The 22,669-nt window shown below is 38.5% G+C and overlaps 1 protein-coding gene across 1 annotated transcript in view; it reads right to left on the bottom strand.

The window, feature by feature from the left end:
* The window catches only part of hpd-like.2.L (4-hydroxyphenylpyruvate dioxygenase like gene 2 L homeolog), a 40,174-nt gene that overhangs the window by 16,955 nt on the left and 550 nt on the right, over positions 1-22,669 (bottom strand). The window contains 9 exon segments of the mRNA NM_001089909.1: positions 696-858; positions 2,711-2,788; positions 7,742-7,848; positions 8,165-8,254; positions 15,507-15,589; positions 16,207-16,249; positions 17,838-17,942; positions 19,003-19,065; positions 20,377-20,403. Of these exon segments, the coding sequence (NP_001083378.1) occupies positions 696-858; positions 2,711-2,788; positions 7,742-7,848; positions 8,165-8,254; positions 15,507-15,587 (519 nt within the window). The 5' untranslated portion in view covers positions 15,588-15,589; positions 16,207-16,249; positions 17,838-17,942; positions 19,003-19,065; positions 20,377-20,403.

The following is a 22,669-nucleotide window of genomic DNA, read 5'->3' as shown; positions in this document are numbered from 1 at the left end:
CAGCCCAGAACACACTGAGCATGTGCACAGTCTTGGTCTTGCAAAGACGTTTAACAAAGTTAAAAGATGGTGACCCCCTGTGGCCAACTTTGAAAGCATAAATCATTTGTTAGGCTTGTGGTGCAGTAAGTTCATGTTTATTTTTAGTATACAAAATATAGCATTTCTACCCTTATTCTATTTTAGACTTTACTTCCCCTTTAATCAGTAAATGTATATGTTTCAACTTACATACAAATTACCTACAGACCCTATCCCGTACATAACCCGGGGACTGCCTGTATAAGCGCTGAATCAACTTTGTATTGAAGAATATGTTACATGTTACTTTTAATATATGAACACGTTAATGATAATAATTATACACAAGTGTAGTTTCAGAATGCTAGGTGCTATAGTCCAGTAACACCTGGCAGTGATATCACATGTGTACACAAGTGACTCACACAATGATCTCTCAACTGTGAATTCAGCTGTCACAGGATACAGTAAAGCAGCGCAGTCCTGTTGTGTTTCTTACAAAACAGAGATATAACAACTGCAGTATAATATCATTTGAACTGTTTCTTCCTGATGTCACTGAGAGACTCATCAAACCTACTATACAGAAGAGGAAATGGAAAGTACAGGAACCTGTGCAATACATACATTTTACAGTGAAAAATTCATATTTCTGATAATGGAATCATTTTTACCTGTATTTGAGATTTTTTCTTTCCAGCAGCTGGTTCATTTATGGGCATTTTAATGGTTTCCTCGTAGTTTGTCACCACGATGGATCTCAGTGAGCTGTATTCAGTGTGTATCTGCTTGTCATCAACCGACCAGAATCTGTGGAACAGCAGGCACCTCTGATACCTAAATATCCATCATAATTCAGGGTAGGGATATTAGTTATCTATGGAGAAGATCAGTTACCTCTACAGTTTACTTTTTAAACCTTACATATATTTTCTGACAAAACACAGTGTAAAATTGCTTTGCATTCTCTTCTGAGCACTTCTGCATGTACCTTAAAGGAGAACTAAACCCTAAAAATGAATGTGGCTAAAAATGCCATATTTTATATAATGAACTTATTGCAGCAGCCTAAAGTTTCAGCTTCTCAGTAGCAGCAATTATCCAGGACTTCAAACTTGTCACAGGGGGTCACTAAATTGGAAAGTGTCTGTGACACTCACATGCTCAGTGGGCTCTAAGCAGCTGTTGAGAAGCTAACCTTAGGGGTGGATGGAGATGCAGATATATTTTTAATTTTTCTACTAATAAAAATATTTTTTAACTGAATATCTCTGGTCCTGTGGATCCTTATCTTCTAACCTTAGGGTCGTCACAAATTATCCAGCAGAAAATGAGGTTGGCCTGTAATATAAACTGATGCTATAGGGCTGATTATTAAATTCTGTTGCTAATTGCACTGGTTTCTGTGCTGCCATGTAGTAATTATTTGTATTAATTACTAATCAGCCTTATATTGTGACATTTCTATTCTATGTGTACTGTATATTGTGAGTGGATCCCTAAGCTCAGTAAGTGACAGCCGCACAGAACATGTGCAGTGAATCAGAAGATGGGGAGCTACTGGGTCATCTTTGGAGACACAGATCTTTACTGCTAAAGGGCTGTGGTTGCCTTGGGCTGGTAAAGAAGCCCAAAATATAATGTACAACATTTCTAGCTACTTCTTTAGTTATGCTTTAGTTGTCCTTTAATAATTTTTCCCTTTTATTTCCATGATATCAGCAATCAAACACTGCCATGTATCATGGATGTTTATTACCAGTACACCCTACTATGCAGGTGTTAGGTAAACAGAATTTCAGAATCTTATACAGAAAGGGTCTCTTGACGATTATCTGCTCAGGTTTATTTCTCAGTGGGACACGGAATTTGTACAACAATTAAAATCCTTTATCCTAAGAACTTATACATAGGAGTTCTATGGTCTTTGCATGGTGCCTAGTGCTAAGCAATTTAATTAACTGCTGTATTTTATCTCCACTTGGGAATATCATCTGTAAATATAGCATCAACATATAAGCCAGGCCAAATGTATTATTTAACTGCCTGCCACAATGATTGCTATTTCCATGTATAAAACCATTCCCATTTGTACTCTGCTTGTAGAGGCAATTCTCAATTTTATTATTCTGAATGAACAAGGTAACATCATGATAATTTATTTCTAGGGGTTAATTTATTTTTATTTTGGGGGTACAAAAGAGATTCTAGTTGTTGACATTGCTGATGAACTGTCTTTTTCATAGTACTTTATGAACAATAAGTTATACCTTCTGTACTTTTCTAAATAATTGTCAAAAAACTTGAGAACTCTGTTTAGCTTCTAATAGCATTTAATAATGTTTCACACAGTTGTTATAATATGTGGTTTCTGTAGTTAAGGCATTTAGTAGCAGCATTCAGCTTAAGGGCCAAAGACTGGACATGTCTGATATACATTTTGGCATGATTCCTGAAGTTTGCTACTCGAGTAAGCAAATAAATCAGACCAAAACACAGATGTCTTACCCAACATGCACCTGTTGTTTGTAGAACTAGAGGCCTACAGGTCCAGACATACACATAGGTGCACAGCTGCAGCGAGGACTGGTTTGCTACTGGAGCCTTAGAGAAGACTTAGCTCAATGTTGAAGTGTCACTTAAAAATGTTATAAAAAAAGCCGTATTTGTTTTTAGATCTGCTACATACCACTCTACGATAGGCACCATATCATTATCTGGCTGGTTCCCAACAATGTGGTCAATGAAGCTGAGGCAGGCTGATGGCCTGAGGAAACAGACAGAATTTTTACACAACAGAACTAAAAATACAAGAGAATGTAACCTTTATGTGTGCCTCTCAAATTCATATAGTTCTTCATGATGGTGGATCAGTGGCTAGTAATCAGAAAAGTATCTAGGAAAGCAAACTGTCATTCCCCCCTAATCTCACTTTAGCTGCCCATCATTTAGTGCTCTCCATCGACTTGCTCCAAGCACCCGGGCTAGAGTGCTAGCTCCACAGTGTTCCACATTTCAATTCACCTAAAACAAAGCCTGCTATACTCTTACCATTAACACCAGGCACACAAAGCACAGACAACTACCTTTACCGCAGAGCTATTTGTGCAGTTTCAGCAGTGGGAAGGGAATGGTGGAATCTGGGGAATCAAAAGGTGGCTATTGCCAAAATCTTTTTGTTTGTTCTGATTTTGGCCCTTTACTGCTTCATTATGTTGAATTGGATGGTTTATTTGTTTATTTCCTAACCTAATTCTACATGACAGCATCAATATATATATTTATTTATATATATATGTGGTCTTCCCATATTATACATCTATATGATTACCATGACAAACCCTTCACATTCCATTTCAATCTATGACTAATGGATGTTCCCTGAATGTATTGTATGAATTGCAATTCAGTTATGCACTCTAAGCATTAAAAGCAGCTTTTTTGGCTTTGTGGATTGATTTCTCCCTCCAACAAGCATTTGTTTTTGGCATCTGTTGTGGGTAAGTAGGTACAGACCTGGCCAGAATTTCATATTACTGTCAGTAAATAACATGGAGTGGTCTTTCTCTACACTTCTACACTTCTGTAACCTTCTTTTACACCAACAGTATGGGTGTCAAGTGGAATATTGAACATATACGGTTCCAACCATACAGCTGTTTTGATCACCACAAATATCATCAAAATACAAATAACGCCCTGGAACTGGGTCCCATTAGGAAGTTATACATGTATGGGTCCTGTTATCCAGGACCTCGGGTTTTCTGGATGATGGATCTTTCTGTAATTTAAATCTTCATACCGTAAGCCTACTATAATAAGATTTAAACATGAATTAAACCCAGAAGGGTTGTTTTTCGATTCATTATATCTTAGATTGGATCACGTACAAGGTACTCTTTTATAATTATAGAGAAAAAGGAAATGTTTTTTAAAAAATTTGGATTATTTGATGAAAATGGAGTCTATGGGAGATGGCCTTTCTGTAATTCAGACCTTTCAGGATAACTGGTTTTCAGATTACTGATACCATACCTGTATATTAATTTCCAGAGAGTACACACAAAACAGTATACACAAAACACTCAGCAACCATACAGGACTGATATTAATTAGTAACATGTATATTTAGGGTAGAAGTGTCTCGGTAGATATACAATACTTCGATTTGAAAGGCTTTTGATGCAGCTTCACATAAATACTGTATTACAATGTAAGCCTTTTCAGCGAAGGATTTTTTTTCCTGTACATGAGGTTCTATAATGTGATAATTTTTATTGAATGTTGATGTTAGACATAAACAAATCTGTTCCTTTGGCTTGTTAGAACAATGGAGTTACCAGGAAAATGATTCCTAGGCCGTTGCCAGTTTCCATAGTCTAGTAACCCATCAGTTACCTACTGCTAATTGTCATTTAAACATTAAACAACCTCAACAGGATTGTTTTGCCTGCAATATGGATTCATGCAGCTTAGTTACCCTTAAGTACAAATACTGTTTTATTATTACAGAGAAATAAGAAATCATTTTTTAAATTTTAAGGAATTGCTTTAAATGGACTCTATGGGAGATGATCTTCCCATAATCCAGGTCCCATACCTGTATCAAGCAGATTTGATTTTTATCACAATAAATTCACAGATTAGAATATTTTTTAAAATTTAGTTCATGCATGTTTATTGTATATGTGGGGGCCTCCATGATTCTCAAAAGTAGCAGAACAAATCCAAAGCCAGGCAGCTTTTACTTCTGCTCTCACTGAAATTAGCCCTTCAGAAGAATAACTGATAGTGTAGGTTCTGGGTGCCAACAGTAACCCCTTATTTATTTTCCCTTTAGGCTTAATGGAATTAATAGGATTAATTCAGTTCATCTATTGGAAGAGCTGCAATGATTCAATTCATACCAGCTGCCAAGCTTTGGAACTGTTTAGGTGCCTCCAGGGACTTACACAGTGCTGTGAATCCCGGATCAGAAATCCCACCCGTAATGTGAATAACTGTCAGGGAGTTGTCCATTTATAATAAACATACATTTAATAAAATATACACAAATGCTCAATTGATAATTTGTTTTTGTTAATATGCATATAATTAGATGTATGCCTTGATGTTGTAAAAATATTCATACACAATCGATACATGACAGCTCCCTTTTAAGGCTTTATTAATCAAATCGACTGCTGTTACACCTAAACTGTTGTTGGATTGGATGTTTCACACTCTATAACATTCTTTCCAAGTGCTTGAATGTAGAATCAGTTGCAAGTTCCTGCAGGGACACTGAGCTTTTGCACCCGTAGACTTGCCTTTAGTATATAAATTCCATGGGTGTGTTGGGTCTACAGTACTGCACCTATTGTAACCTATTGCATGGCTTCCGGGCAAGTCTGTGAATGCGAATACTCAATGCCCCTGCAAACACCTGCATCCTATTTTATGGGTCAGCAGTCAGATTGATGCAGATGTTCCTCAGTATGGTCTTCCTTATTTATTGTATATGTGGATAGTTTTATACATTATATGCTTTTTGAACTATTAGCCTTACTCTGCTTATTTCCAGCCTGCAACTAACTGATTATAAGGGGTCACTGACCCTAGCAACCAAATAGAATGACTGTGAGGCTTGAATTTTTATTGTTTATTGCATATACTTCTTTTCAAGCCTTCCCCTTGTCATTTTCTATCCTGAATGCAAAGCTGTTACCTGGCTACTAAGGTAAGTGAAACCCTAGCAACTAGATAGCCATGAAATTACTGTAATGGAGCTGCATGAGAAAACTTTAAGAATTCCAAAACCACAAATCATACATGGTTGCAGACTGTCGTAAAGGAGAACTAACCTCTAAAAATGGCTAGAAGTTTCACATTTTATATACTGATTTTATTGAAGCAGCTTAATGGTTCAGCATCTCTATAGTAGTAATGATCCAGGCCTTCAAAGTTGTCACAGGAGTTTCCCACCTTGGATTTTGTTAGGAGTGTCTGCAACACACACATGCTCAGTGTGCTTTGAGCTTAAGGGTTGTCGCAAATCATCATATAAGCTGATGCTACAGGGCTAGTTATTAAATTATGATGCTTATTGTGCTGATTTCTGAGCTACCGTGTACCAATATTCGTTTATATAATATATAGTCAGTATATTGTACGTCAGCCCTTAAGCTCAGTAAATGACAGCAGCACAGAGCATGTGCAGTGAATCAGTAGAAAAGAAGATGGGGAGCTACTGGGGCATCTTTGGAGACACAGATTTTCTCTGCTAAATGTCTGTGGTTGCCTTGGGCTGGTACAGAAGTCTAAAACATAATGTACAACATTTCTAGCGTACTACTTTAGTTAAGCACATTTTTTCCCCTGATACAATTTTGAAGTGAAATTCTAATTTTCAGGAGTGGCAGATATTTAGTGCAAATATTCTGCACTATAATTCCCATGCATATTGTTTTGCTGGAACAGAAAAATTGCATTTTATTCATGCAAGAAATGAGAAAAACTGCCAAAGGCAGTTCTAGGGTTTTGCCATGCATTTTGTTGCACCAGCAAACAGCATTATTAGAATTTGCCATTGAAAAACAGGGCATTGACACCAATACATTCACTGCAAGAACGTTGCTTTGATGCAGAACAAAAACACCAATTCACTGCAATTTTTCTACAGTTTAAGTTAAACATGGCAGTTTCATTCATCTCTATTCATCATACTAAATGAATTGCTCCTTTAAGCTCCAAATGAGTCTCGTGTTTGGACCCAGTATTAAAGTGGTTGTTCACCTTTAAATCAGCTTTTATTATGTAGAGAGTGATATTCTGAAACAATGTGTAATTTGTGGTTTTTGAGTTATTTAGCATTTTATTCAGCAGCTTTCCAGTTTGCCTTCTCAGAAATCTTGTTGCTATGGTCCAAATTACCCTAGCAATCATGCATTAATTCCAATAAGAGACTAGAATATGAATAGGAGAGGGCCTGACTAGAAAGATAACTAAGAAAAAGTAGTAATAACTATAAATGTGTAGCCTTACAGAGCATTTGTATTTAGATGGAGTCAGTTACCCTCATTTGAAAGCTGAGAAGAGACAGAAAAAGAAGGCAAATTATTAAAAAACTATAAAAAAAATAATAAATGAAGACCAATTATATAAAATACTAAAAGTCAACCTGAAGGTGAGCCACTCCTTTAAGCTGGCCATAAAGTTACCAATTGATACGATTTGTGGCACGTGTATGGTGGCCCACAGATCCTGTGTTCCATGTTCTATGGATATCGGTTGGTTTGGGAATCAGGCTTGTTGGGAAATCTTAACTGCTAATGCTCTATATCTGTCAGTGTATGGTTCATTGGCATAAGAGAAAGTAAGGAGCAGTCACAGCTTTTCTTCACTTTCTCCTCTTCTAATTGCCCATTTATCAGAACAGACAGAACAATAGAAATGCACCTACTGTGTATAGTCCTCATTCACTATCTATCTGATCTGCTTGTGGGGCATCCTATTAGATTAGATTAGTGCACAGGGTCAGTTTATATATGACCAGTTATAGAGCTACCTTCTTACCATGTATATTCATGACGTAAATCAATATATGTTCTTCAAAATAAATATATTGTATAGTGCACTGTGGTATAAAATATTTAGTTGTTTGTTAGGTTGGGGCAGTTTGTTTCTGAAAGCTGGAACTTATAAATCATCATTGTGTCTCTTGAATTGGATGAGGACTTACAGTGTAGATAAAATAGGATCTCTGAACAGCGGCTCTTTATAGCCTGGTAGGAATACACCCCGATATGGCCCCAGGTATTCCACCAGAGTATGTGTAGTATCGCCATACTGGAAAGACAAAGTGAAACAGTAGCAGATATTCAAAAACAGCTTCTTGTTCTGTCATTACCACTAGAAAGAATTTGCTGCAGGCTAAAACCTCGGGAAGTGAAATGAAATTCCCCCTCCCAGTCATTGTCAGAAGGGAAAAGCAGCTCATCACAGAGGAGAGCGAGATCAAAGAAAGAGAGTTTAATCACTGGACAAAACAGGGCCTCTGGGGATAAGGAGAACAAACAGCAGCTTTCAGTAATCTCCAGTGTCAGAACAGAAAGCAATAACTCAATTAACCCTATCCCCCCATAATGGGAGATCTGCAACTTACAGTTTGTAGGACGGTATATTTCACCTTGCCACCTTCATCTTCCTCAATCCAAGGCTCTCTCACAATAACAGCTCCCCGCTCTTTGGCTTTCTTAAAAAACAGAACGTGGAGGGTGTATTAGATGCGGGAATGTACAAATGTTTCCATGTTTCTCCTCCTCCTTATCATTTTTTTTTACACAGGGCATTATATACATTTATAACACACAAGAATGTTTCAGCCTGATTTAACATTACAAGGTCACCCCTAATATGCTCATATCGAGCTAGTTCACAAAACACCAGAAATAATTTTTTTTTTATTTGCTTTTTTTGTGAAATGTGTGTTTCCCCCAATTATCTTGCTTAGTGAAGCTGGCCATAGACGCAAAGATCCGATTGTACTAATCATCCCATCTCCCGACCTGCCACTAACCATTCTGATCAAATAAAGTATAAACAAACAGATCAGCCAATGTTCTACCTCTGACAGCAATTGTACGCAAGTTATGTCTGACCAAAGCTAGTGGCAGTCTCCCTCTGAAAATCGTACGATCGGCAATACATGCAGAGATATTATCGGCAGCCGACAGAAATCTTTTAACCTGTCTGATCGACCAAACAACCGATCTCCGCCGGACGAAAAATGTTGGGACTCTCTACACACAATCCGAAAATCGAATCCTCGATTCGTACGATCAGATCTTTGCGTCTATGGCCAGCTTAAGTCTGATTGTGGAACCTCTAGTTGTTTTACTGATTATTTATTTATCAATAGAAGCAGGAACTTCAGCTGTGTGGTTCTGCCTAAACCCGCTGGTCTGAGGGATATTTGCCAATGTTATAACAATGTCCCTCCCTGCTCATGGAATCCATGTGATCTACCCAACCTCTCTTGTAATATAGCCACCAGAGTTCCTGCCTGTGGGACACAGGTTCTTAAATCTCTTCTCAAATTGCAGCCTGTAGATTCTGAATCTCACAAGAAGTAGGAGGAATGAAGCCCGTTTAGGGCTGACATGGGGTTAGGCGGGGCCCCTCTTCCCTCCAGGTGTAGCCTAGTCTCTCACTCCCCAGCCCCCAGGTAAGAACAATGAAGGGGGCTAAAAGTGGAGGAGAAAAGAGGGACAGGCTAGGGGAGGAGGCAAGGGGAGGAGTGCTGGTTTAGAAGGGTTTTTAATGGGGATGTATAGTAAAATAATTCAGACTTACTTGTGTTTTTTGTTTCCCACCCTCCCTCCCTAGGTAAAATGGATCCATTTGAAACAACGGTGCTCCAGGGTGTTTTACGACCGATCGCCTGGATGGGGTCAGGAAGGAATTTTTCTTGTAGCGCTAGTTGGCTGAAAAGCACTAGAGTTTTTGCCTTCCTCTGGAGTACCATTATCTGTGGTGGTCAACAGTATTTGCCTGGCTCAAGGAAGGTCAAGGTGGCATCGAGCCAGTGTGCTTCAGTGCGGCTCTGGGAGTACGAGTTGGTCATGGTGCAGGCCTACCTTTATGGAGTCGCAAGTGTGCATCAGATTTGGACTGCATGGTCTTGTCTGAGGCATGCACGAGACTGGGTTAGCGCCATTTATGCACAATGAGGGAGCAGGGGGATGGGCTAAACAGCGTTCACGGAGGGCGCTCGGCCCCATGATCCCTGCTTCATGTTTGACCAACTTTTGGGCAGTGAGCCTACGTTTTTTGAGAATACAATTTTTTGGGCAGTGAGCCCACCTTTGGAGAATAAGAGCCGCAGCTGGGGTCAGGGTGTACCTAGTCCTTGATGCTTAAACTGTTAAATAAAGCCTGTGACCTCCACAGATTTTTGCCAAAATACGTCTCTGTGTTTTAATTGAATGGTAGGGTTACATCCTGGGGGGGATAGGGGGTTCCTTAGCCTAGAGGGATTTAGCCAAATCTACAAGCAATTCCTGGATTCAGTGCATTCCTAGTTTTGAGGGTGTCAGTGAAGTAGCTGCTGGGGTGCTCCTATGAGTACAGGTATGGGGCCTGTTATCCAGAATATCCTGGGGTTTTCTGGATAATGGGATCATTCTATAATTTGAATCTCCATACCTTAAAAGTGGGCATACACAGGGAGCTCCAGCTCGTTTGCCGATGTTGCCAAACAAGCGGTTCTCTCCCCGATATGCCCACATTAAGGCGGGCCTTAAGGGGACCAGGAAAAAAGATGTAAAATACGATAAAATGTAAAATCAGGGAAATGTGTTAAGAGGACTTTTTCCTTCAAGTACTGAAAGGATATAAGCGCAGGAGTCCGTTTTATAATATTTACTGTGTTAATAGCAAGGGTTAAGCTTTGCAGCATTAATGTTACACTATGAGGGGCATGTGTCAGTCACATACACAACCTAAAGCAATACGTGATTGGTGCAGGACTGTATAAGGGGCAGAGTAATTGCAATTGGCCATTTACAGGTAGATCCATGGCAAAATATACATCTGGTTAGTATTTTAAACCTCTTTATTTCACAAATATTAACATTCATGGAGGAAAAACTCAGTTTTTGGGAACATTAGAGCAAAATGTATAATCCAGGAAAACATTACTTAAGATAAGGGAAATGCACCATTGAAATGCATTATAAATTGGTGGGACCAGAAATGAAAAATGTAAAATGCGGCAAAACTTAAAATGAGGATACTTAAAATCGAGGTTTCTGGATAACAGATTCCTTACCTGTATAAGGAGTCCGGGTTGTAATATTTGCGTGTGTGTGAGAAACAAATTATCTGTTTCAACCATAGTCGGGGGGACAAGTTGTCCATGATCATTTTGTTGCAGGGCTCACTAACATCTACGCCAGTGACAATTATAAAGGCTTAAAGCACATCCATTATGCTCCTTTCTTGCAGGTAGAAGTTCTCGATATCTATATAAAATCCCAAATTCGCATTTGAACATTTGTTGCACCTTCCTATTTTATTGAACCAAACCAGTGTACTCATCCCAGAAATATGAAAACCAGATGCCATCTGCTGGTTCAAGAAGGGATCTACAATCATTTTGGTAGTGAGCAGTGACCAGAAGAACCTGCCTTTCCAAATGTCAGACTTTAAAACAACTTGGTCAGATCCAATTCAGAATGACTTGTTGAAAGCAAAAAATACTTTTTACAGAACACTACATGCCTTAGATAACTGTGCTGTGAATCAGACCAGATCAAACTTTATGCAAATCTGTAGGCCTTACAGTTTGAAGCATTTATTTTGTGGTGGAGAAAAACACTGGAATAATTCACCAGGCAGCACAGTTTAAAAAACAGCATAAAAATGGCGTCATTTTTTTCCATCGGAAGTTACTTAAAAAGGTCTGAAGCCAGTGTGAAATAACAATGGTAAATCTGGTATTTGCATTGGTGGAAAATAAAATACCTTGATAAATTTGCTAAATTTTTACACTGTTTTTTTTTCCATCCAGTTTCGTTTTGCACAGCGTGATAAATAGTTCCCTTTATGTACTAATGTGGGTGAAACATAGGTTGGTTAAAAGCACACTCACTTGAACACTTAATTTATTGTCCTTCTGATGGCAGCATTATTTGCTGGCCATATACACACTTTATTGTATCATAGTTGCTATGCAGGCTTTCTATGTGCTGCTCTTTCTTGGACCTCTGATTTTAATATGCCCTACATCTACTGAATGACAGTTTTTATTGCTACTCTGGGTGTTATTGAGTCGCTGGCGAATGTCATGGTCATTTTACATGGCAGTTCCAACCTGTCTTTTAATGCACAGAGTTTTACCTGTGTACATGATTAACTTAAAGCCCTGTTTCCTAACCTTGGTTCACTTGTGTTACTGAACTACAACTCCCAGCATGTATTATCCCTTGGTCATATCAAATTGTAGTGTTGCAATATCTGGGGATCCATGGTTAGAAAGTTAATCGTTAGGTTCTGTAAGTTGCACCCTTTATTTAGACACACACACATATATTTGCATAAATACTCTTATTCTGAACGAAAACCTGTATTCTTTCTCTTTTGATTAATGATGTAGGCATATCTAGGAGGTAGTTCAGCTCTCTGACCTAAGGCTTATGTCTCACAGGAAGATGAATACCTGCCTACAAATAGGTTTTATTGTTTTCTGTGAGGCAAGTAACCTATAACATCCCCTGAGGAGCAATGAATCCTGTATCTGGCAAGCTACAAGTAGCAGCTCCTAAATCTTCTAAAGAAGTCAAAGAAAACAATCTGCTTTGAGGGGGCAAGATACACTTTTTGAACAATATAAATAAACTCTGTCTGTACTCAGTTAAAGAATGCATATTTCTTAATACATTTTATTATAAAGGAGTACTTGAGAATTGTTAGTGGAGTAAATTAAACTAACGAAACTGAGCTCTGTATAAATCAGCCCTCCCTTCACCCTTTGTTGTGACGATTTTGGCTTACAGATAAGCAGAAATCCATTATGAAGGGGTTTACCTGTGTCTGGTATCTAATTATCTCTGCTATACTGTAGATAACCAGTAAAATGGTAAATGGTTGCCTATTCTCTTGCTTTTTGAAGCTACCTAATATGTATGAATAAGGATGATCCAATTAGTAAGACATTCCTGCCATTTTGCTGGCCAAGTTGAAAAACCCTACGACACACAATTTCTACCATGCTTACCACCCCCTGCACCCAGAAGAGATTGCAGTTGTGCTAAATAGTGATGGGCAAATTTCCACGTTTTGCCGCAAGCGAACTAATTTGCGTAACTGTGGCGACAATTTGAAAAATCAGTCATGTAAAAAAAAAAAATTGGCGTGTGCATAAAAATTGATGCGTGTCAAAATTATTCGGATGCCCATTGACTTTATTGTATTTGGATTGAATAGTCGCACATATAAAAATTGACGTGCTTCAAAATAATTTTGACACCCATTGACTCCAATGCGTTTTGGAAATTTTTTGCAGTTTCGCTGTAAATTCGCTGATTTTAAAGGCACAGATTTGCCCATCACTAGTGCTGAAGTTACCACATTTACTGTTAAAAAGTTGAAATTTTGCTGTAAACTCTGGATCTCAATCTTGGGCAAAGTCTGGAGCCATTTTGCTAGAGTTTAATGTCCTCCCCATGCTTGTGGCAAGAAAATATAATCCAGACATTACCTACTCAGAGTAAGGAAATAGTACCAAAATAAAGGGTGAACAGTGTGGTAGCATCACTATTTATGTTGTATATAGAGGACCCTCAATAAAAGGGCTGCTAGGGTGCAATCTCCTCCTTTTTCTTAAGGCCAAGGGCAGATGGAGAGTTTTTTTCAGGCTGAGAGAATCGTCTTTGCCCCGTCTTCATCGATTTGCAAAAGATCCAACTGCATGCAGTCACACCCAGCAGAGCGGAGTTCCACCTAATTACGCAAAAGCAGGCATTTTCAGGCTGATCTCCGCTCCGTTACATGTGAATGCACGGTGGCTCGGTTGTATGAAGCCGGGGCACGAAGTGGCTCCGATTCTCTTAGCCTGAAAAAAGATGCAGGTTGAGAGCAGCAGAGTCAACTCCAGATCATTTAAATGAATAACAAAAGACAAAAGTGACCAATGCCATGTTGTTTAAATAAAAGTCTATGTAGGTAAGTTCCAGAGTGTTGTTAGTTATCAGCCTGCTGCCCTTTGCACTACTGTCCTGCTGGTGCTGTGCCAGTCATTGTGCCAATCTTGTACCTCAGTGAGTTAATATTTCCTGCCAAGGCCTGTGCCAGAGGTGGGTGTTTCCCTGCAGACCTGCTTTGTACCTTGAAGCTTTGGCATCTCTCCTCCTCCCTTTCCCCTGGCTGCCGTCTCCTCCTCCTCTCTGTTCCATTAGCTTATTTGTCTTGGCTTGTGATGTCACTGAGCTCAGCACTTTGCTCGCTCTTTAGCAAACACTCACTTTCTCCCCTAATTAAACAAAGCCATCTTTCAAAGCGCCGTCCTATTTGCTCTTACATTAAACTCTAACCACAGTTCGTGTGTGTCTCACATTACAGCTACATTTTTTTTACTCCTCAGGTTATCTATTTAGATTAAAGTACATATATATAGAGCTGGGTTAAGGACTGATGGGAGAGGTCCCCTCTTAACACCAATAACTGAATGCACAGGGAGTAATGTAATGTAATTGTAAAACAGAATCCTGATAGAAATCAGTGAAGAGCAGGCTGCATGCTGCTGAACTATCCTTGTGCTTTTGGTAAATTGAAGAATAGTCAATGGATAAATGTCACCTGGAGAAGTGACGTGACATAACGCCAATGCGAACAGAAATTTCACCAACATGAAGTTAATTCTCCAAAACTATTTATCCGAATTTTTCTCAATATTCTCTGAAAACAACTCCGTACGTGTTTTTCTCCTTATTTATCAATACACTTTCCTGAAAAATTTGTTTGCATGAAAAAAACTAAAAATTGTCAAAAAAAACCCAAATTGTATGAATCTTTTTGGATTTTCCACCCGAAACCTCAGATTTTTTCTGATTGTTGCCCGAAAATCACAAAATCTTCGGATTATTGTAGGAAACCCAGCACAGATCAAAATATCTTTGGGACTTCTCCCATTGCAACATCGGCAGGTCTGAGATGCCGGATTTTGGGATTCTGACTTTTCCCATCCCTGGTATAAAATAAATCCCGAAAAATTTGTGGGGTTTTTTTTCCACTAAAAATTTGGATTTTATACTGAGAAAACGCAAATTTTTCAGGTTTTTGCCATTCATAGTTTTATACTCTACTTTCGATAAATTGGCAGTATTGCAGGGAACGTTTATTTTCATTGATAATAGTCCACGTTTACACTTTCACTCTTTATTAAATATTAGGGATGCACCGAATCCCCTATTTGGGATTCAGCCGAATCCTTGGTGAAAGATTCGGCCAAATACCGAACCGAATCCTAATTTGCATATGCAAATTAGCGACAGGAAAGGAAAAAAAATCTTCTTTTGTGCCGAAAAGTTTAGTGATTTCCCTACCCGCCCTAATTTAAATATGCAAATTAGGATTTGGATTTGGTTTGGCCAGACACAAGAACTTGTTCGAATCCAAATCCTGCTGAAAAAGTCCGTATCCTGGCCGAATCCCGAAACGAATCCTGGATTCGGTGCATCCCTAGTAAATATGCCCCGTTGTTTCTTCTGGATACTTCCGTTTCCTCCCACACTCCAAAAACATACATATAGATTAACTGGCTCCTGGTAAAACTGACCCTAGTCTGTGTATGTGTGAATATTATAGGGTTTCTAAGCTCCACTAGGTCCACTAGGTAGAATTCCTGGATATCACTGCTGAAACATGTCAGTGCTATAGAAATAAGAGATAATGATAGTAGTAGAGAGCTGTAGAAAATCCATGCCAACTACTATATTTTAAAATACCTGGAATAAAAAGTCACAGTCTTCCACCTGGAAAGCGACATCCTTCACCCCATCACCATGTTTGATAATGTGCTGCCCCATCTCTGGACAAGAAATCATAACAGTTTAGAGGCCTATTCATTCAGTCAATTTATTTGTAACATTATAAATAACATTTGGGTCAGGCGGGTTTGGGGCTGAAGGCTGGGCTTTTGGTCACAATGAACCAGTGAGGACCACAATAACTTTTAGCGGACAGAACCGGCACCTCCCTGATGTTCTTTCTGATATCACCAGAGTGGATGGGGTGCAGGTAGTTAAATTCCTTCTCAACTTTGGTCCATGTTGGGCCCAGTTGAAAACATGTGGGTTAGGGCAGATGCTAAGAATCGAAATACTTAAAAAATTAATAATACTCACACTAGCAACTTTGTGGCATAATATAAATTCACAAAAAAAAAAAAAATCTGAAATAAAAAAATGAAGATCAAGTGAAAAGCTGCTTAGAATCAGCCATTCTATAACATATTAAAAGTTAAGCACTCTTTAAAGGAACACGTTATTTGTAACACTGGAGCATACACATTGGGGTAAAGCTCTTTTACTGCCAAATGGTCTGTGTTATTCTGTGATCTGCTCACAATAAACTAAGTTAACTTTTTATATACATTTCTTTGGTTGATATCAAATAATTAAGTTTGGTTACTGTTAGAAGTCTTACCTTCATTTCCAGGATTTAGAGGAGACTGGAAGACAAATACAATCTGAAAGAGCAGGAAGAACACATTTCATTGTTTTTGAATTGTATAAAACTGCAGCAAAGAAACCACTATAAGAAGCCACCATACCTTCCTATGTCTGCCATTTTGTCTTTCTTAAATGCTCAGACTACTGTAAATCCTACAGCTGTCCCTGCAGTGGAAGCACCCAGCGCTTCTACAGATGATTCCAACTTTTCAATTCTCATTGACATGAATGGGAGCTCAGAGAGTTATATTGCACAGGCAATCTCATAACTTTTCTAGTTTACAATGATTTTGCTGGATATCAAAAGCTGGTTTTATGCATAACAGATTTGTCTGTAATTTGGATCTTCATACCTTAAGTCTACTAGAAAATCATGTAAACATTAGATAAACCCAATAGGCTGGTTTTGCCTCCAATAAGGATTCATTATATCTTAGTTTGGATTAAGTACAAGGTACTGTTTTATTATAATAATTTTTAAAAAATTTGGATTATTTGGATAAAATGGAGTCTATGGGAGACGGCCGTTCTGCCGTTGGAGCTTTCTAGATAAGGGGTTTCTGGATAACTGATCATATATCTGTATTGGTATAAAATACAGTATTGTTGCGTGTTCTCTCCAACTAATTGTATTTTTTAATAATAAGAATGAGAGAACTCCTTAAATGAGCAAGTAGATTCAGCTTTGTAGTATGTTTTGTCTTGGCAGGGAAATGCCCTGCAGTATTAGCTGGTTACTGTCTTTAAGTGGCATGCCTAATGGCGGCTGAATACATCATTGTGACCCACCTGTAAAGATTGCTGTGTATGAGTCTGTTCATTACTCTTTCATTATTCACCCTCAAATGGACAATAACGTCTTTCTGACTTCAGAATATCTGTCTAGTGTGGCCTCCAGTTGTGACAGGCAGTAATTTAGTAACACACAGGGATTTACTGATGTCTTGTCTTAGCAATAATAAACTAGACAACACTCTATTATCCCAATAAAGGCTTTATAAGGGGGTGATTTCTCAACATTCAAATTTATTTTTTTTTAATCATAAGCAAGGCTGCCATCAGGGGCCGTGCTGTGTTTCCTGGATTAGCTGGGCCTCCCTTGAAGTAGGAGCCGAGTTACGCTGAAGAAGAAGCCAAGTCATTCTGAACACCATTTTTTTTTAAACCATTGGGCACTAAATTTATTTGTGGGGGGTCCCTTGCCACCAATATTTTAATTTTGTAGAGGGGCCATGCCACCAGTGTTTTTTTCTTTTTCTTGTAGGGTGCCCACAAATTTGTTGTACAGGTCCATCCAATTCTGATGATGGCCCTGATCTTGAGGACAAGACAAAACTTTGAGGCTAGGGCCAGATGATGTTAAGTAATGCTGCTTCCCTTGCCTTCCAACAATAGGGTGAGTAAGGTGCTGGAACACAGATCACCCTCAATTTTAGCATCCTGGATAATAGATTCCATATTTCTATTATGTCTTTGCCATTCCAAAAAAACCAAAACAATGGAAGATTTGTTAAAAAAATTTGCATAATCTTTAATTAAACAGGAAGTAGCATTGAACCTTGTATTGCCTAGTTCTATAGTGTTTCAATCATGCGATCTCCTTACCTTATCCTGTTTAATGGCGTGAGACACCACCTCCCTGCTTCCCGTTTCCAATCCTTTATAAGCAAAATGCTCGAACCCCAACTTGTCACAATAGTATGACGCCGCCTGTAGTCAGATAACAGCAGATAGAGCAGATTTAGATTTGTGCTACTAGAGCGGTGCAGCACTGTATGGGCATATCCAGATTGCTGGAGGTAAATTGGAAATCAGTGTGTGACATCTGTTCATTTCTTATTCATTAATCCCATTACTATTGCTTGGGATTAGTATAATGCCTTCATTTTGCCTGCTATTTTCTATAATTAAGAACGCAGTCAGCTTCTATGAAGTTTACTGAGTCATCTGATAATGATGCAACTTAGTCTGACAGCCAACGGCTTTTTCCCCTTAGAAGATGTTTAACCTTCCCCAATGACAGAATAATTATGGTTTTCAGACATTATTTAACACAGTTACAGTTCTCATAACCCGGCCCTATAATAACACTAATTACTCTCTCCCAAAAAAAAACTGTGTTTATTCTTATTAATGTTTTATAAATCCACTACATTTTGGCAGGCAAGAAGGCGCTTTTATGAAATAAATGATTAAATTAAAGCAAAATACACCTTTCTCTGTTGGAAAAATACACCTTTTTGTGTATTGGATGGAGGAAACTCGTTGCAGCAGGACCATCCTGTTTTAAAGAATAGTCTGCCGGACAATCAAAACATAAATACACTGTACATTTTAAATATATAAAAAATGCATGTATCTAGAGCCTACCAAGTTAAACAATTGTTCTGGATTTACAAAGTTTGGAAGAAACACTTCCTTATTTTAGAAATAAAACGCATGCTAGATTTTATAAATGATTCTCTCTCTGTATCTGTGCCTACATTTATAAATGGGATCTGCTATCTTGCTGACATAGAGTATATACATATATGTATGGTGGACACCTTACCTAGGCAAACATTATGCCTGTGCCTATTCATAACCCATAAACTATTATACCTCCCTGCCCCATTTCTGTTTCACAAGCCAAAGATATTCACAATAAAGAAATAGGGTATATGCCCATTGATTGCATTACGTTTATAAGAGATATAAAGTAACAAGTAGGATTCATAATTATTTTGGTTATATGTCGGTGATGGAATTCAGACTATATATCTTTTCTTACCTGTTTGGCATTTCCCACCCAGAAGGTAAGATGGTGGAAGCTCAGCAAGCGGCCCCTCTCGTGCTGGTGTAAGTAAAGCAACAGCAGAGGAGTTTATTAGCTTTCATACAGAATACAAATTCTACTCTCACCCATTACATTTACTCAGGGTGGGCTTTAGGGCATAAAGTTCTTCTGCCCTGGTTATATCTAGGATGTCCAGCTCACAGTCCTGCAGTTGAATTTAAAGATCATACAGCTGCTGAAATAATATGGTGGCAACTTATCTAAAATACAATAACCATGTCCAGTTGGTATGTCATACATGGGTCATGCCCATTATAGAGCAGGAGCACTGGCTGATAGAAAGTGGCCCTGGAAATAATTCTATCACTTGCTCAATGGACAGGAGGGACTCCCTCTATACTTACAGGGTGATAGGGCTCTCTGCAAATTCCTCTTATAGACAAATGCAGATATTTCTGTTCTCTTGGTTGGGGGCCAGCTCCAGAGACATTGCTAGGGATGTCCCTGAAATCAAGCTGGCCATGCCAAATAGGAACCCACGGGCAGAATCCAACCAAGAATGGACAAATTACATTTATAATGATCAGCTGGATAACTATACAGAACTGAGGGTTTCTGCACTCCTAGGTTGATAATTAAGGGTCATGGTTGGTAACTTTTAGTTTTTGGGCATTTACATGAGCGTTCAAACAGCTTGTCATTTATTGGAAGGGGAGTAGGGGACAGAACCTGTCGTCAGTTTGGTCTGTAATGAGAGATTGTTATGTTATTTGCTTAAATGAATAAGCCCAATGTACTGGTTTCATAGGTGCAGCCCATAAAGGCAGAGCTAGAGATGTAGGGCCCATAAGATTTACAGGCATGCCAGAACCTCAATATGAAGTAAAATGCATGTAATTAAGGGATGTTCAATTTAAGATCTTCCTGCTGTTGATGAACTACAATCACCCTCCTCTTCCCTCAGTTGTGCAATGACTAAGGGAAAGACAGGGTCGAAATCAACCCGCTGAAATCTGCACGCCAATTTCAGCCCCTCGCCCCTAGCAGAATCTTCTTCTGTGTTCATGGAAGCCTTGTGTTGCCTTAGGAGCCAACACTTTTGCAAAAAGTCTTGTGTTTCTTCTGCCAAGTGTTTTCGCATCAGAGCCAACACATGGGCTGAAATTGGCCTGTGGATTTTAGCAGACTGATTTCTGCCCTGTCTGGTCTTAGCCTAAAGCTTTAACTACAGCTGGGGGCCAGAAACAACATCACTGATCTGTTTACTAAACTTAGCTAACAATTATTTAACAACATCTGTTGGTTTAGCATTTTTATTTGCACCACAATTTTCAACGTACAATGAAGAATAAAAACAGAATATATTACCTTCTCCCCTTTATCCGTGTAGGATGTCTGAATCAAAGAAATAAAAGGACCAGTGTAAGGATACTACTAACAGTAAGTTAATGACCAACACTACATGAATATATGAACAAAAATGAATGTATTTAATAATTCCACTTAAGTAATGTTGAAAGCCAAGAACAAATGACATAGTTACATAGTTAAATCGGGTTGAAAAAAGTCCATCAAGTTCAACTCCTCCAAATGAAAACCCAGCATCCATACACACACCCCTCCATGAATTCACATCAATTATATATACCAGGGATCTCCAATCTTTTTTTACCCGTGAGCAACACGATGTTAAAAGAGTTGGGGAGCAACACAAGCACAAAAAGTCTCTGGGGTGCCAAATAAGGGCTGTGATTGGCTATTTGGTAGCCCTATGTGGACTTGCGGCCTACAGCAGCCTCTGTTTGGCAATACACCTGGTTTTTATGCAACCAAAACTTGCCTCCAGGCCTGGAATTTAAAAATAAGCACCTGCTTTGAGGCCACTGGGAGCAACATCAACATGTTGCTCACGGGCTACTGGTTGGGGACCACTGATATATACCCATATCTATACTAACTATAGAGCTTAGTATTACAATAGCCTTTGATATTATGTCTGACTAAGAAATCATCCAAGCCATTCTTAAAGGCATTAACAGAATGAACCATCACAACATCACCCGGCAGTGCATTCCACAACCTCACTGTCTTCACTGTGAAGAACCCCCTACGTTGCTTCAAATGAAAGTTCTTTTCTTCTAGTCTGAACTATTTCAGACTAGAGGGGTTGTTCACCTTTAAATTAACTTTCAGTATGGTGAAGAGAGTGATATTCTGAGACAATTTCCAATTGATTTAAATTTTTTAGTATTTGTGGTTTTTAAGTCATTGAGCATTTTATTCAGCCGCTCTACAGTTTACAGTTTCAGCAAACTGATTGCTAGGGTCCAAATTACCTTAGCAACCGTGCACTGATATGAACAAGAGACTGGAATGTAAATAGGAGAGGCCTGAATAGAAAGATGAGTAATAAAAAGGAACAATAAATGCGTAGCCTTACAGAACATTTGATTTTTAGATGGGGTCAGTGACCCCCATTTGAAAGCCAGAAAGAGTCAGAAAAAGAAGGGAAATTATGCAAAAACTTTTAAAAAGAAAAAATGAAGATCACTTGAAAATAGTCATTCTTTAAAATACTAAAAGTTAACTGAAAGTTGAACCACCCCTTTAAGCACTAATAGAGCTTGGGTGGATTAATGGCATCTCATATAGAAAAATGTTTCCTACAATCATTCTCACTGCCCTGATGGTCATACCCCACTGCCACACCCCTTTTAAAGTAGCACCACCAACAGCATCAGTTAGGAGCAGATATATCAAGGGTCGATTTTCGAAGTAATGGGAGTTTTTTGAACTCCCATAACTTCGAAATTCGAATAAAAATAAAACCAACCGATATTTATTAACGTTTTTTTCTTCGGGTGAATAGTCCATATTCGATCGAATTTGAATATTGAAATTTATCATGTACTGTCTCTTTAAAAATTCAACTTTGACCATTCGCCATCTAAAACCCGCCGAATTGCTGTTTTAGCCTATGGGGGACCTCCTAGAACCTATAGGGAGTCAATTGGTGGACTTTAAAAAAGCAAAGTTTTTTTTGGGAAAAACTTTGATTCCTAATTTAATTGAATGCGCTATTACTTCGATTTGAAAGATTCGAATGCGGCCAAATACGGACCTATTCGATCGAAAACTGACCTATTCAGTCAAAAAAACTTTGACTTAATTTCGTTTGGTCTTTTTGAATTTGAAGTTTTTCAAATTTGAAATTCGACTCTTGATAAATATGCCCTTTAATGTTATTGCTACTTTTTATAACTCATCTTTCTATTCAGACCTTCTCCTATTCATATTCCAGTCTCTTATTCAAATTAGTGCATGGTTGCTAGGGTATTTGGACCCTAGCCACCAGATTTGAATCTGGTTGAATTTGCAAAAAGCTAAATAATTAAAAAAACACAAATAATAAAAAATGAAAACCAACTGCAAATTGTCTCAGAATATTACTCTCTACATCATAGTAAAAGTTAACTCAAAAGGTGAACAACCTGTTTAAAGGAACAGTAACAGCAACTGGGCACAGGCACAATCAGGGTTCAGTTCAAGGTACATTTACTCCCAATGTAAATGTAAACTTCTCCCAATGCCAACTACAACCCTGGCTGCTGGTTCCTATCACATGTACTGGATCTTACAGTCATTAGGAAGCTGCACTCTG

This window comes from Xenopus laevis, chromosome 2L (genome assembly GCF_017654675.1).
Source record: "Xenopus laevis strain J_2021 chromosome 2L, Xenopus_laevis_v10.1, whole genome shotgun sequence".
Taxonomy (NCBI): Eukaryota; Metazoa; Chordata; class Amphibia; order Anura; family Pipidae; genus Xenopus; species Xenopus laevis.
This window is presented reverse-complemented; position numbering and strand designations above follow the sequence as displayed.